General features: G+C 37.9%; 1 protein-coding gene and 1 pseudogene across 1 annotated transcript; both read left to right on the top strand.

Moving 5' to 3' along the window:
* Positions 1 to 1,108: 1,108 nt before the first annotated feature.
* Positions 1,109 to 2,925, top strand: LOC148739644 (uncharacterized). Its single transcript, XM_088749525.1, has 4 exons — positions 1,109 to 1,123; positions 1,356 to 1,443; positions 2,143 to 2,252; positions 2,623 to 2,925. The coding sequence occupies exons 1-4, from the start codon at positions 1,109 to 1,111 to the stop codon at positions 2,923 to 2,925; spliced, it is 516 nt and encodes a 171-aa protein (XP_088605651.1).
* Positions 2,926 to 4,185: 1,260 nt separating this feature from the next.
* Positions 4,186 to 8,139, top strand: LOC148739643 (diacylglycerol kinase theta-like; annotated as a pseudogene).
* The last annotated feature ends 5,646 nt before the right edge of the window (positions 8,140 to 13,785 follow it).

Genomic DNA, 13,785 nt, shown 5'->3' with positions numbered 1-13,785 from the left:
GACTAGACAGGGCTTGACTTTCAAAATAAACCTTGAGGCCAGGTGGCTGCTCAATTTTTTAGATTTGGTTTCGAGCATCAATTTTCCAGTCCCCAAAAATTTTCTAGAAAGTTTTGCAACTGCAAATGAGAAACTCACTAGGGATCTAAGGAAAGTGAAAATACAAATGTAAAAAATCTTTGTTGCCAGCTGGTGACTGAGCACAAAAAGTTAATTGCCACTGTGTAAAATCTAGTCACTTTCGCGACACCACAGGTTGCGATGTTGTTGAGCTATGTCAAGGTTATGTTTCTTGTTCTAACATAACTTAATGTAACAACAAGTAAATAAGAAGCTGATTGCCCAGTTGACATTAATATGAAGGGTCTGTGATACCTACAAGAAGCACAGCTACCTGGGATGTTAAGTTCCTCACAGTCTTGACAAGCCCCATTTCTCAGTTATTTCTCTCCCTTTTTTGCCATCATACACCCATGAATTATTTGCCAAGTAAAGTGCATAACCAATTAATACTCTTGATATACACTTAAACACTGTTGATTACATAATGATATTGCAATGCAATAGACCTGTTTCATAACAAGGTCAAATTGGAATTAAAGTACTTTGGTTTAGTTCTAAAAGCCTTCCTAGCTTCTCTACAATGTTAAAGTTATATTCAATAGAGTTTTTGTTCTAAAATGAGGCCAGAGGGTTGTAATAATCATAATAATAATAATAATAATAATAATAATAGCAATAATACTGATAATAGTAATAACAATAGTAATAATAATAATGTGAAATATTTTTTTACTACTTTTTAATTTTGGATATGCTCAAATGTGCTTCGCAATATTGAGCAGGGAAAGAAATATTTCAAATCAAACAGAAATTAACAATCTCATCTGGCAGAGGTCAGTTTGCTTTTCACAAAGTCAAGTGAAGTAGAATTCGGTATGTTTATAAGAACTACACAAGGTGTAATTAACATTGATTCAAAAGCATTACTTGTGTTGTGTACAAAAAAAATTTTGTCAGTTTGAAACGATTGCCTCCTTAAAACGAATTTTTTTTAAATACATTCAGATTTCAATGCTTCACTGACTTTTTTAAGATGCACCCAAAAATGCATAGAAAGGTGGTGCGTAGAAATAATTGATACGGAGTACTTAAAAGGACAGATCTTATTGATTTGTTTGATTTGTTTGTCTATTAGTTGTTGCTGTTGTTTTTAATATTGTAAGGAAAGTGAGCAAGTGTGTTCCTGACTTACTTTAAATATTCTTAGAGCGCTGGATTCCATGTTTTTCTCAAGGCAAACTACATTTTACGACGAGTTCTCGTGAAACAATCGCGTGCCATTTCTTTGTAAGTGCGGGCAGTTTCTTTTGCAAGTGCCATTTCTTTTGCAAGTGCGGGCAGTTTACGGCAAGAAGAAGTGGAGGAAGTCAACCATCAAAGGTAAGCCCCATAATTTCTTAACAAGTGCGGTGGAACCTCCTCCAATAAGATACCAGCTGGCCATATAGAATTTATAGTGCTATATTTCTCTAAGAGCCCTTTTTGAAGGTACTTTGTGCAGGTAATCGAGTCTCTCAGACAAGTAGGTCAAAATAGATTGCGAGCAGTCTCTTTGCTCTCAAATCCGGGACAATGAAGATGAAAATATCGAAAATGTGCGTTACACATCTTTGGGGCGCCAGCTTAACTCTCCCAGTACTTTTACTTATTTTCTTATTTGTCCTCATTGGCTTTCCTTAGAGCAAAAGAGAGACTGCTTGTAGGCTTAGGTCAAATTAGCGTCATAACCCTACCTGTAGCGAATCTAAGTATGCTGACTAACAAGTAAAATTCATCGATTCAAATCTTGATTCTCCCTCAACTTTACGTACGGTATGTCCCGGCGAGATTGCATGTGTGATGTGTAGCTATATAAAAAAAAATTTTGCTTCCAAAAACGGATTTTGACGGATTGAAACGGTTGAAGCTATATTTGAACACAAGTCAATTTTTAAAGCGAATCGAAAGCTGCCAATGCTGTAAGGTGCTATCGCTGAATAATGATATTGGGCGGCAACCACTTTTTCTCGAAGTAATTTCTACCGATTAGTGTCGACAGCATGCTTCGTCAACTAACATAGTCTATTTGTTTTGAATTAGCTGCGGTTCATCAGCATTGGAGATCCATAAGAGATGATAAAACAAAGAAAGCAAACAACAGCTTTGAGAAGCACCGACGGCGAATCAAGCGAAGCAATCGTTTAAAGAGGGTATATAAGGCCAGATTGTTAACGTTTACTACTTTGTCTCTAATGTTTTAGGACAAGTCACTTAAATCCATTACGACAAGAGAAAATATGATTAATACCGTTATTATTTTTTCTTGGTAACAACTCTGCGCGTGTATTAAATCAGTTGCCTCCGCTGATGTTTAACTGCTACAATGTCAACATGGTTTTCTTCTAAAGCTTGAGCTACGTGGCTGATTTTTGTGTCATTTGTCTATTTCAATCTTAGCAAGCTCATAATCGAGCTTTTCGTGTCACTGAAATGGTAGTTATGGCAATTTTAGCAATTATTTGACTTCTCAAAAGTGCTCCGACAAGGTTCTCACTTGTCTCGATCTTTTATTCCCTTTAGAAACTTTCTCGACGACTGTCTACTCTGGACAACTCGACAGTGCTGTCTGATGGAGACAAGAACAGGGCACGAGAAATTATGTCTTCCCCAGACGCATTACATTATATGTCGTCAGAGGAAAGCTGCGAAGAAGAGGCAGTAGAACCAAGGGGTGGCCCAACACCACGAAAAGTCAGAAAACTTTCATGGGAGAGGAGCAAGCTGAGGAACATCAAAGTGAAGCTGGATGAGGCGTATTTTGCCGCACTAACTGAGAAGCAACGTTGTACGAGTGCACGTGTCAACCGGACTGAGGATGAATAATCACGCCCTCACCCAACTAACGGCCCGTGTACGCAGCGACTAAGTCGAGACATTTTTTTCAGCACATTTGACATTTTCTATATACTAGCTACAAAATTTTTTTGATGTTCATTTGCTAAGAAAAGAGTTGTAGGTATATTTTGCTCAAATAACGAGGACGACAAGCGGATATGATGTACTTTTTAAATAACAAAAATCAATTGTGCGTCACCTGTCGATCGACTGAAGAAAAGGAAAATGAAAATTGATTGTGGCTGTAAAGAAAATATAGCCCTTGTATATGTCTGATTTTGCACAGTGAAGCACACATTTCGCAAACGAACGTTAAAAGTCCGGTATGGGTTAGAGAAAAACGCACGATTACAACATATTAACATTCTTCCTTATTTCTTCAACGGAAACAAGAGGAAAACGTGTTTCCGAAACGTAACCTTGTATTTCCGTGAACGTTTCGGTCTGACGGAAATATAAAAAATTCCTGTTTCTAGAACGCACTGGCCCTATTTTTTTACATAGTTTGACATTTCTGATTAATTTAATCAGATAGCCATTATACACTGTACTTTCAAGATGAAAATATCAGTCTACTGCTTTGTGTGTGCTATACATTGTTATGTTTTTACAGTCTGTAGCCTTGAACATTTGGTATTGAATCAAAGAACATACCCTAATTTTCTTTTCATCTCATTAGCTTTCTACTTGAAAACTTGTTGAATTTTATAGTAGAACACTCACGCTTGCGGTGAAGGACTATAAAATAAATATTAATTTGACCTGTTCAACCTTTATGCAAAGCTAAAACATCAGTCTAGAGATACAGAAATTGAAATTCCTCCAGCATGGATACCTACTATCAAAAAGCTTTAAACTGCTGATCAGTATGCAAGTGACTGGTGACAACTGAGATTTTACAACAAATTTCAGTTTGTTTACAGGCAAAACTCAGGCCAGCTGTTAGAAACTGAAAACCACTAGCCAAAACTAAATTTCCACTAGTCTGTGGCTATTTGCATGGCCACATGTACAGTTAGTGTTGAGTGCTGTAATTACAACTGCATGAAGACTTTTGTACTGCTAGTCACTTGAAATCTTCTGTTTGTTTTATATTGAAGCTGGGACAAGCTTTACTTAATGATGAACCATGAGGCTTGTAATACTCCTTCTCTCTCCTTTTATCTGTCAGACTGATACCTTATTATTATCCATTGGTATGCAGACTGGTAATAATTGGTAGACAATGATGATGGTATAGTCTCAGATATGACCACCGCCATAATACAGACACAAGCAGTTTATCTTTTGATGCAGGTGAGTTTACCACTGACATAATTATATAAGCCAAGACAATTCAGAGATTTGATTGGTTGACAGTTATTCACCATTACAATGTAATTGTGCATATGGTACACGATCCTCGCGCTGCACTAGCATCGCAGAGTTCAGTGGCTCGAATCCCGTACAGGCCTGAATTTTTTTCAGGGCTGATTTTCACTATTGCTTAAATAGTGCTTTACTGCGAAGGATCGTGCACATCTACGTTTCATAACCGCAGTTCATATATATGTATTTCATATGTTTGTTGTTTGATTTATCATCTATGGGTTTATGTCGAATTAATTTGGTGGCCTGCCCCAGTTGGCCTGTTAGCTCAATTGGTAGAGCGCTGCACTAGTATCGCAGAGGTCAGTGGTTCGAATCCCGTACAGGCCTGAATTTTTTTCAGGTCTGATTTTCACTATTGCTCAAATAGTGCTTTACTGCGAAGGATCGTGCACATATACGTTTCATAGCCGCAATTCATATATATGTTTTTCATATGTTTGTTGTTTGATTTATCATCTACGGGCTTACGTCGAATTAATTTGATGGCCTGCTCCCAGTTGGCCTGTTAGCTCAATTGGTAGAGCGCTGCACTAGTATCGCAGAGGTCAGTGGTTCGAATCCCGTACAGGCCTGAATTTTTTTCAGGTTTGATTTTCACTATTGCTTAAATAGTGCTTTACTGCGAAGGATCGTGCACATATACGTTTCATAACCGCAGTTCATATATATGTATTTCATATGTTTGTTGTTTGATTTTATTGTATATTCATCACTTTCACGGGTTTATTACGAATCAACTCAACGGCCTGCTCCCTGTTGGCTTGTTAGCTCAATTGGTAGAGCGCTGCACTAGTATCGCAGAGGTCAGTGGTTCGAATCCCGTACAGGACTTTTTTTTTTCAGGTCTGATTTTCGCTATTGCATAAATAGCGCTCTCTACTGTGAGGATCATGCATTATACGTTAAGATGAATTAATTAGTGAAGTGCTAGACATAGCTTTCCTTAGTCCTTATCCCAACATCATTACCAAAATTTGTTATCATTATGACAGTCATAGAAATGGCAATGAAGAACGTGAGAAGACAGCTATAGTTCTGAACACTCAGACACTTACCCTTCCTATCACAGTAGTGTTCAGTAGAAACTGAGAAAAATCTATATGGCAAATAGATGAAATTTGGCAACTGTATTCTTAGCTCTTTGTCATTAATGCACAGCTGTTTCTTGTGGTGTACATTTTCCTCAGGTGCTGAAATCAGTAGTGAAACTGTTTGTTCAGATTTCAACTCCTAACTATAGTATGATATGACAGATGAAGCGACAACAGCAGGTCTTTGGATCAGGGTTAATGGGAGGGTTATAAATTAAATAAACCCTGTTCTGGCTTGCTGGTATGTCGGCTGATAATGTCCTTGGCTGAGAGATTGTCCTCAAAATTTTATATTTGCCCTCAAAGCCTCTCAGCCGTGGACATTATCAGCCAACATACCAGCCGCCCGAAGAGGTTTATTTACTAAATATCGTTGGCAGTGCCGGTGGGTAAGATAAGGCGAATCCTGTGTTCTGATTGCCTTTGAAATTCCATTACTGCTCCTTGGCGACATACGAGACTGCCTAAGAATTACGTGGCATGTAAACCGGCCGCATTTAATTATACAATGACATTTCTGCACCGGGGTTACAGGAGTGTTATTCATATAAATGTTAACTTTGGAGAGATCAATCTGTTTACGCCGTGGATGGAAGATAATGCATTTGATAGATATCAATGACTTATCTTTGATAAATCAAAGATAAGTCATTGAGTTTTAGTTTGTGAAATTCGATAGACAATCCTGCGAAAGTAGAACCGCCGCTTTTGTCAATCAGAAATCAGGAATGGCATAAAAAAAACTCGCTCGCAAAGCTGGTCATATGAGAAAAACGACTGAGGAAGTCTATTTTTTTCTTTTTCTTTTTGTAGTTTTTTACCGTTAATTACGTCACCCAATGTTGAAATTGTAACTCTTTTCAGGTGTGGTGTTTGGGTTATTTCCTGCCGCTGATACAGCAGCAGATGTTGTAATTAAATTTAAAAACTCCACTATGGACAACAAAGAGCTGTTTGTGAGAGTCCTACCCACTATTCATGTAAGTAGCTGCAAATTCAAGAGCAAAGGTTTTTCTCTAGAGTATTTCTGGAAGTACTTTAAAAGAAGCTAAAAAAAAAAGGATTGACCTGAGTCAAAAAAGGAGTTATGCTTATCCTGCCGTTTTTGTTTCTTTCTTCTTGTAGCCTGGGCTGTTCCCCCCTGGAAGCCAACCCCTTCTAGTACTGGTTAACTCCAGAAGTGGAGGTGGTCAGGGTGCCGACATGTCAGCAGCCTTCCAGAGATTTGCTCAACCCTCATCAAGTGTACAGCCTCACAGAAGGGGGCCCATTATTAGGGTATGTTTAACTCCTGCCCTTCGTATCTAGAAAACTGTTTTTTGCCATTAAAGTTGAAGTTTATTCATTACTAAGTACGTAGCAGTTCGAAAACTGATTTGTGTATTTACATAACAAAAATTAAGTCAGTGTGATACAAATCTAATTTCGTCGTTTTAGTTGCATCTTGATCAGTTAGAGCTATTTTATACCCAATGCTACGAGCCTTGTTTTCTTCTCTCATCTTTGTCCCGTGGTCTAGAAATTGATTATTGTGTTGGTTTTAGATTTTACGCTTTCAGATCTCTTCCTGATTTTCGTGTCTTGATCTGTGGTGGTGATGGGACAGTTGGCTGGGTGTTGTCGTGTTTTGATGATGTTGTTCAAGATTTGAAGTGTAAGTTACCTGCATCAGCAGTACTTCCTCTTGGCACTGGTAAGTGGATTGTTACAACTGACTCCTGTAAACTGCCAGTTAGAGAAAATTTCTTTCCAGAGTCGAACATAAAGCCTTGTCTAGGTTTTGTTGTACTGGGCTGTGTGATCGATCTCAAGACTCTTGCGACAAACTTGGTCAATCGGATGGAAATCTAAAACTAGCCTCGACTTTGCCTCACGTGCTTCTAAGTGATGGACACTTCAAAAAGTCGCGCAAACTTTCCAGTTTAATCGTTTAGGCCTCAACAGCCTTTGTATTTAAAAGAAGATCAACGAACGATCATCGATAATTATTCGAAGCTTAATGCTTCATGTGACAATTAAATGAGCGTTTCCAGCACGTGGTTGACAACTAGAGGTTTACAGTGATAGACAAACCGCTATGACGCATTTGAAAAGCTGTCGTTTCAATCGTTAGCCCTTCCTCGGAGCATAGTAGATGGAGAGTAGGTTGGAAATTGCCTGAGATTCTCGACTTCGGGACAAGCCATTACTCATCGCCCATAAGGGATTTTAATATTCTTAAGATTTCCCCCTTTGTACTCTGTTGGGAAGGACTGACGCCCACTCCCCTCTCGCGATTTATAATTTCTTTGTGGGGATTTCGTTAGTGGATACAGATTGAGATGGAAGTTGGATGAGATTTTCAGCTCGCATGTAGTGATCTCTCTAGTGTTCTTCTTAGTGGATAGATAATGTTTGGGAAACTAAATTAGATTGTAAACGTACAGGTAATGATCTCTCTCGTATCCTCCATTGGGGAAGTGGTTAATCTGGCGACGAGAGTCCTGTATCGCTACTCATGGTCATTGACCAGGCTCACGAAGTGTTTCTTGATAGATGGTGTGTCATGTTTGACTCCGTGGACACTAACGTTCCTGACACACTGTCAAACGATAGCGCACTTGGTTCGATGGGAGGAAGAGAGGACGATCCTAGTATTTTTACGATGAATAACTACTTTGGCATCGGAATTGGAGCTGAGCTTTGTTTAGATTTTCATCTTCAGAGAGAGGAAGCACCTGATAAATTCCATAGCAGGTGAGGAGGCAAAAAAAGTAAATCTACTTGTTACAGTAGTTTTACATCCGCTCGATTTAAGGGACAGTGTTGATTGCTAAGGCTATTGGATGGCACTTGCAATTGATAACAAATGTTTCATAGTCTTCTGAGTTGTTCTCTTTGTCGTCTGTATTTCGAATTCGTCTGTGGGAATGTGCCTGCCCGACTCTATTTATCACTTTAGATGTCTTACAGACTACCTCCCCCTTCCCACCCTCCAAAGGTTATTAACGGACACGGAGCAGTCAAACGTCCAATAGATTTTAACTTCCATCGTAAGCGCTTTTGAAAGTGGATAGGTTAGAAAACTTCGACCTTGCGTTTTATGATTTATTGTAAGTAAGAGTTCGTCGATTCTGTGATTTTTCTTTTTTCAGGCTTCATAACAAAGGAGTTTACTTTAGAGCAGGGATAAAGAAGATGGTCAAAGGCTACTCGCGGAAATTTACACACGAGGTCGAAATAGAGGTGATTAATCTGTAGAACGAAGATATTGGAATAGCTTACATGGTTGCCTTCATGGGATGAATTCGGTATTCTTAGAAAGCGTCTCTTTACCCACAGCGAACGGCCGAATAAACCCGACAAAATCCCGCGAAATGGGAAGGGGGAGGATGTTAATCTACGATGAATTAGCATCACAATCAGGTGGAATAGCAATAGTTACAGTAGCCTCACTTTGCGAAAGCGTTAAAAGCTCCTACACTGGGAAGGTGTTTCTCTTGTTTAAAAACTTAACTCATTTAATTCTGAGTGTTGTCCTAAAATCATCATCGTTTGTCAGTTGTATTCAACACTGAGTGATTGAACGCCAAGTAGTTGAAGACGTTTGTCTTAAAAATTTAACGCCCGAATGAGATGGTTTTTGGATTATCCCTTGGTACTTTTTTGCCTGTTGTACTCCTTACGGTTCCAGTGATCTATCTTTCTCTCGTTTCTCAGCATTTTCATTTGCAATTTTCTGTTTCGCTACAGATTGATGGCAAAAAAATTGACTTACCAACACTAGAAGGAATTGTTATTCTTAACATAGGCAGGTTAGTGAAAGGTGGAAGTTGAAGTCAGTCAAAAGAATTCGAATCAATGTTGCAGTGGTGAAATTTCCAATTGAGTGGATTGAGAAAACAGATTAAAATCGGTTTCAAAGCGTAATTTTAAGATGTTCAGTTTTCATCCTGAAGTCAAAATAATACTAATTTAGGTAAACATGATGTATTTCATTTCATTAAAATCTGATTCCTTTACGGGAACGAAGAACGTACAAAAAGTGGCCATTTTCGATATATCAAAATTCAAACTTGGCTGCCAGGATTGGGGGAACAAAACAAAGGAACAACATCGAGGTTGAGGGATGAATAATCAATTTCTTTAGTTCTATACCTCCAAGCCTCAGAGCCATGTTAGAATTTTAATAAATCGAAAATGGCCTAATTGTCTCGCGCCCGTCATGTGACTTTGCAACCCGGTCGGATGTAGCACCCAGACTGTATCTGGCTGGAAGGCATGGGTTCGAATCTAGTTAACGTTGAACTTTAAAGTTTTCTTTTCTGATTTTTCATTGGTAGCAGTTCAGGTGCGAGTATCGCTTCTATACACGTGAGGGATTTTGTTTTCATTTGTATTTAGTTTTCCCTTTAATTTTTTATAGTTTTTTTTGTCCGACTAGTTGGGGAGCAGGTACGGATGCATGGGGACCAGACAAAGAAGATGTATGTAATACGACTTGAATTTAGCATTGATCTCTGTCCTTTTTGTCCCAGGCAAGTGAGGTCTTTAAAAACACGCAGTCGAGTAAATCGCTATATCGGCCGACTTACATCTCGGCCGATATATCAATCGAGTCTCGACCGAGTCTCGACCGAGTCTCGATCGAGTCTCGACCGAGTCTCAAATGAGTATCGGTCGAGTATGGACCGACTCTCGCCCGACATACCGACCGATATATCGTTTAAGAACACCTACACAGAAGTAATCACAAGGGCCAACAAGAAAAGACAAAATTGCAAGTACATGTAGCCAACGAGAACGCCATCATTTGTGAGTACGAATGTTGCAAATGACCAAAACACGGTGGTTTTGGTTTTTTTCCTGATTAGTTCAGATGGTGACTTGAGATATCTGGACCAATCACAAAGCAAAGTTAATCAGAACAGATGCGATCCCGGATTCCTCTTCGACTCTTAATTGAGAATTGCTGACTCTGTTTGCAGGGTTATACCTCAGCTTGTCACTGTGACGGTCTTGTAGAGGTAGTTGGACTTCAGGGAGTCATGCACATGGTAAGTCAGAATCACTACCGGCTTTGCCTTTTATGCCCTAACATCAGCAGGTGGATTCTTCATGCAGTTCTCTCCAATCTGCACCAGGTAATGTTTCATTACCAACTGCCTTATTTTTTGTACCCAGCCTTGTCATTTCTTACGTATATGGTTCGGAAACGTTTTCATTTAGCAGTGAATATGAAGATGAGTGTTTTTTTTTTTCTTTTTTACTTATAAGGTCAAATTCAAAGTGGAATCAGGACTGGTATCCGACTAGCACAGGGAACCCAGGTAAAGATTTCTGGTTGTAATCCAGTAAACAAATGAAGCCATAAGTGAGTTATTCTCTCTTATTGTTATCTTGTCATTCTTGTTTGTCATATTACCATGTTGGCGAAGAATGATTTCCACCCTTCCCCAAACCTACGTGTAACCGTACCCTCCATTTCGTTTCTCCACAGGGCGGGAAGAGTACGGCTACGGCTACACGTGGGCTATTCTTTTTCGTTCCTTCCTGAGAAGAGAGAGCGCGAGCTCTGGTTTTCGAACATCGGCTAGAGAAAACTAGGGTATTTTATCCAAGTAACCAATAAGTATAGGTAATAACTCGATTTCGAGTGCAGTTGGGTGTTAATGAGCCTGAGTAAATTTCTCAAAGACAGCAAAACTGCCCCAATAGCTTAGTTCCATTTTTCTGTATAGAAAATACACAACTCACAATTCCACCATTCGCTCTAACGAGGGACTAACGCTCGAAACGTCAGCTTCAAACACCCTCCATGGTGGTCAATTTATAATATCAACTCAGCTGATAAAACCAAATTATGTTGTAATATCCCCACCGACGTAGCAGCACAGTTTCTTTAGAAACTGACCCTCTTTATTCACGCACTTCGATCCTTTTTTTATCTATTATTATGATTTTTATTACAGATAAATATCAAATTAAAATCAGAGATGCTCCTAAAAGCGCAAAGGGGTCGTAGTCGACAATACGCGCTAAAGAACCAAACTCGTACCATGCTATTCTAAAGTCATGTCAAAAGTACAAACTAAAGTGATAAAACCTCTGTCTTGAGGTGGAGTTCAAAGCTTAGCTCACCCAACCAATTTATATAGAAAATAACTGAGAATTTGAAGAGAATTTATATGCGAATATGTTGTTAAATGAATGTTCATAAATGAAAGTATCCATTTTCAAACAAATAAACATTTGCGCCTTTAAATTTATTGGAATGTGTCATTATAACAAAATATATTGACGTAGCTGTGTTGCGAAGGAATTAAATTTGTGAAATAACCTTTTCATGGCTTTTCTTTTGTCCTCTTTAGAGGCATAGCGGTTGTTGGGCTCGGAGAAGAGAGGTGACGTCTTTCTTCGAATTAAGAAACATTCAAACTGAATAATTTATTAAAACGAATGTTCGACATTATGAGTAATTCAAGGCCATTTACTTACCCCCTCACCCAGGTAATTTACCTACCCCCTCACCCAGTGCGATCAAGGCTTGCTTAGGAAAGGAGAAAGAGAAATCATTTTTGTATCAGTTCACTTCAGACAGGCCATTGTTACCCATAATCCATACTGTGGACGAAATTGAAGCGAAACTTCCGAAAGGGTAAACCATGAACGGACTCATGTGTAAGGTCTTTGAGATGTTTTATTGAAGGCTTCGTTTTACAGTAAAACTTAACTCAGTGTCATTTCCCTCTAAATGCCACTTTTGCTTCAAAGATATTCTTACAGTAAACGAGTCATGTTTGATGAACACGTTTGAACAAAGCTTTCAAACAGTTTGAAAACCACAGTACAATGAACTAGTATTCTCAATATGAGTTAAAAAATGTAAAAATGAACTACAAAATTAGACTTCAAAACGCTACCAAACACCTATTTTTGTGGTATCCAAAGACCTTTTTTCTTTTTTTTTTTTTTGTGTTGTGGTTAATATCAATAATAATGACGAATTATGTTAAAAAAGTAACAGACGCCACTGCAACTCCCAATGATTTCAATGTTCGCAAACGAGTTATAAAAATTCTAGAAATAAGCTATTTAGATCATTTATATTCTATAAAAAAATCTGTAACAACCGACGTCTTACCTGTTATATTTTCCTTTTTTTCTCCCCTTTTCTTGTATACTTTCATCGGTTTTATTTATTTAGTTTAATTTAAATGGCGTAAAACTCTCTCATGCCAGTTGTGGGAATGAACTATTCAAATTGCTGTTGTTACTCGTTACCCAAACATCTTTCTAATTTTTTTTTTTTTTACATATGATCTGCGCCTATGAGAAACGTCGAAACATTGCGGAAATGACGTCACTCTACCTTCAACTACTAATGTTCTCATGAGAGTTACAAAAATTCAAGAAATGAGCTACTTAGATCATTTTATATCTACCAAATCTTTCATAATAACGTCTTTACCAGTAAGTTTTTCCATTTTTCCTGCATTTTTAACTTAGTTTGTAATTTTCAACTAAAGATACTTGTGAAGTGAAACAGTTTGACACGTGATCTGTAAGTAATTAACTATTTAGATTACCAGGCTGCTACCAAATATCTAGTGAATGATGTTTTGACCGGTACACCTGTCTAAGTCTTTCTTGTCAAATGTTAGATGATTCATCGTTCTCAACGATTAAAACGCAATCTGAGAGTGAATTACTCTTAAACGAGTGAAACAAAATTCTAGATATGAGCTATCTAAATCTTTGTTTTACTGATAAATCTCTGATAATTCTTACTAAAGCGTGTTGATGCTCTACTATTGTGATCGCATCATTAGCCCTTTTTGTTCTTTTCAATATTAGACGTATTGATCTAAATTTGGTATCAAGCAGAAAAATTCGGAAAAGAGAGAAGTAATATTCTGAGATAGTCTTGACCCGTACATGTGTCTAAGTTGTTCTGTCATAGATGCTTTTTCCTTTTCCGTTCGAATGAAAAGCAATTATAGGTCGGGTGATTCTCTCAAACGAGTCGCATTTGCACATTTGATCATATGTAAATGGATTTGGGCACTACAAATATTAAACTATTACTGTTATTATTATTTTTATTATTATTATTATTTTTACGAGTCAAAAAAAATTCTTAAAATGAGTTTTTAGATCATTGTTATACTGGCGCTAAAATTTCTGATAACTGATTTAACGGATTTCCCCCAATTAAATTTTAAGTGTTTGTTCAATGTTTGCGTGTCTGTTTTCTAAACTAGAGATACCATTGAAACTGAACTTTCGAACCTTAATTTAAGCGTTAATTAAACATTTGCTTCGGTCATCTATGATGTATGTCCTATTATTAGTTTTGTCCTATTATTAGTTTTGGAAAAAAACTGAGATAGCAGCGGGGAAGGAA

Source organism: Stylophora pistillata, chromosome 2, assembly GCF_964205215.1.
Source record: "Stylophora pistillata chromosome 2, jaStyPist1.2, whole genome shotgun sequence".
Lineage (NCBI taxonomy): Eukaryota > Metazoa > Cnidaria > Anthozoa > Scleractinia > Pocilloporidae > Stylophora > Stylophora pistillata.
The sequence above is the reverse complement of the archived record's forward strand: the minus strand, read 5'-3'. Positions and strand labels throughout refer to the sequence as shown.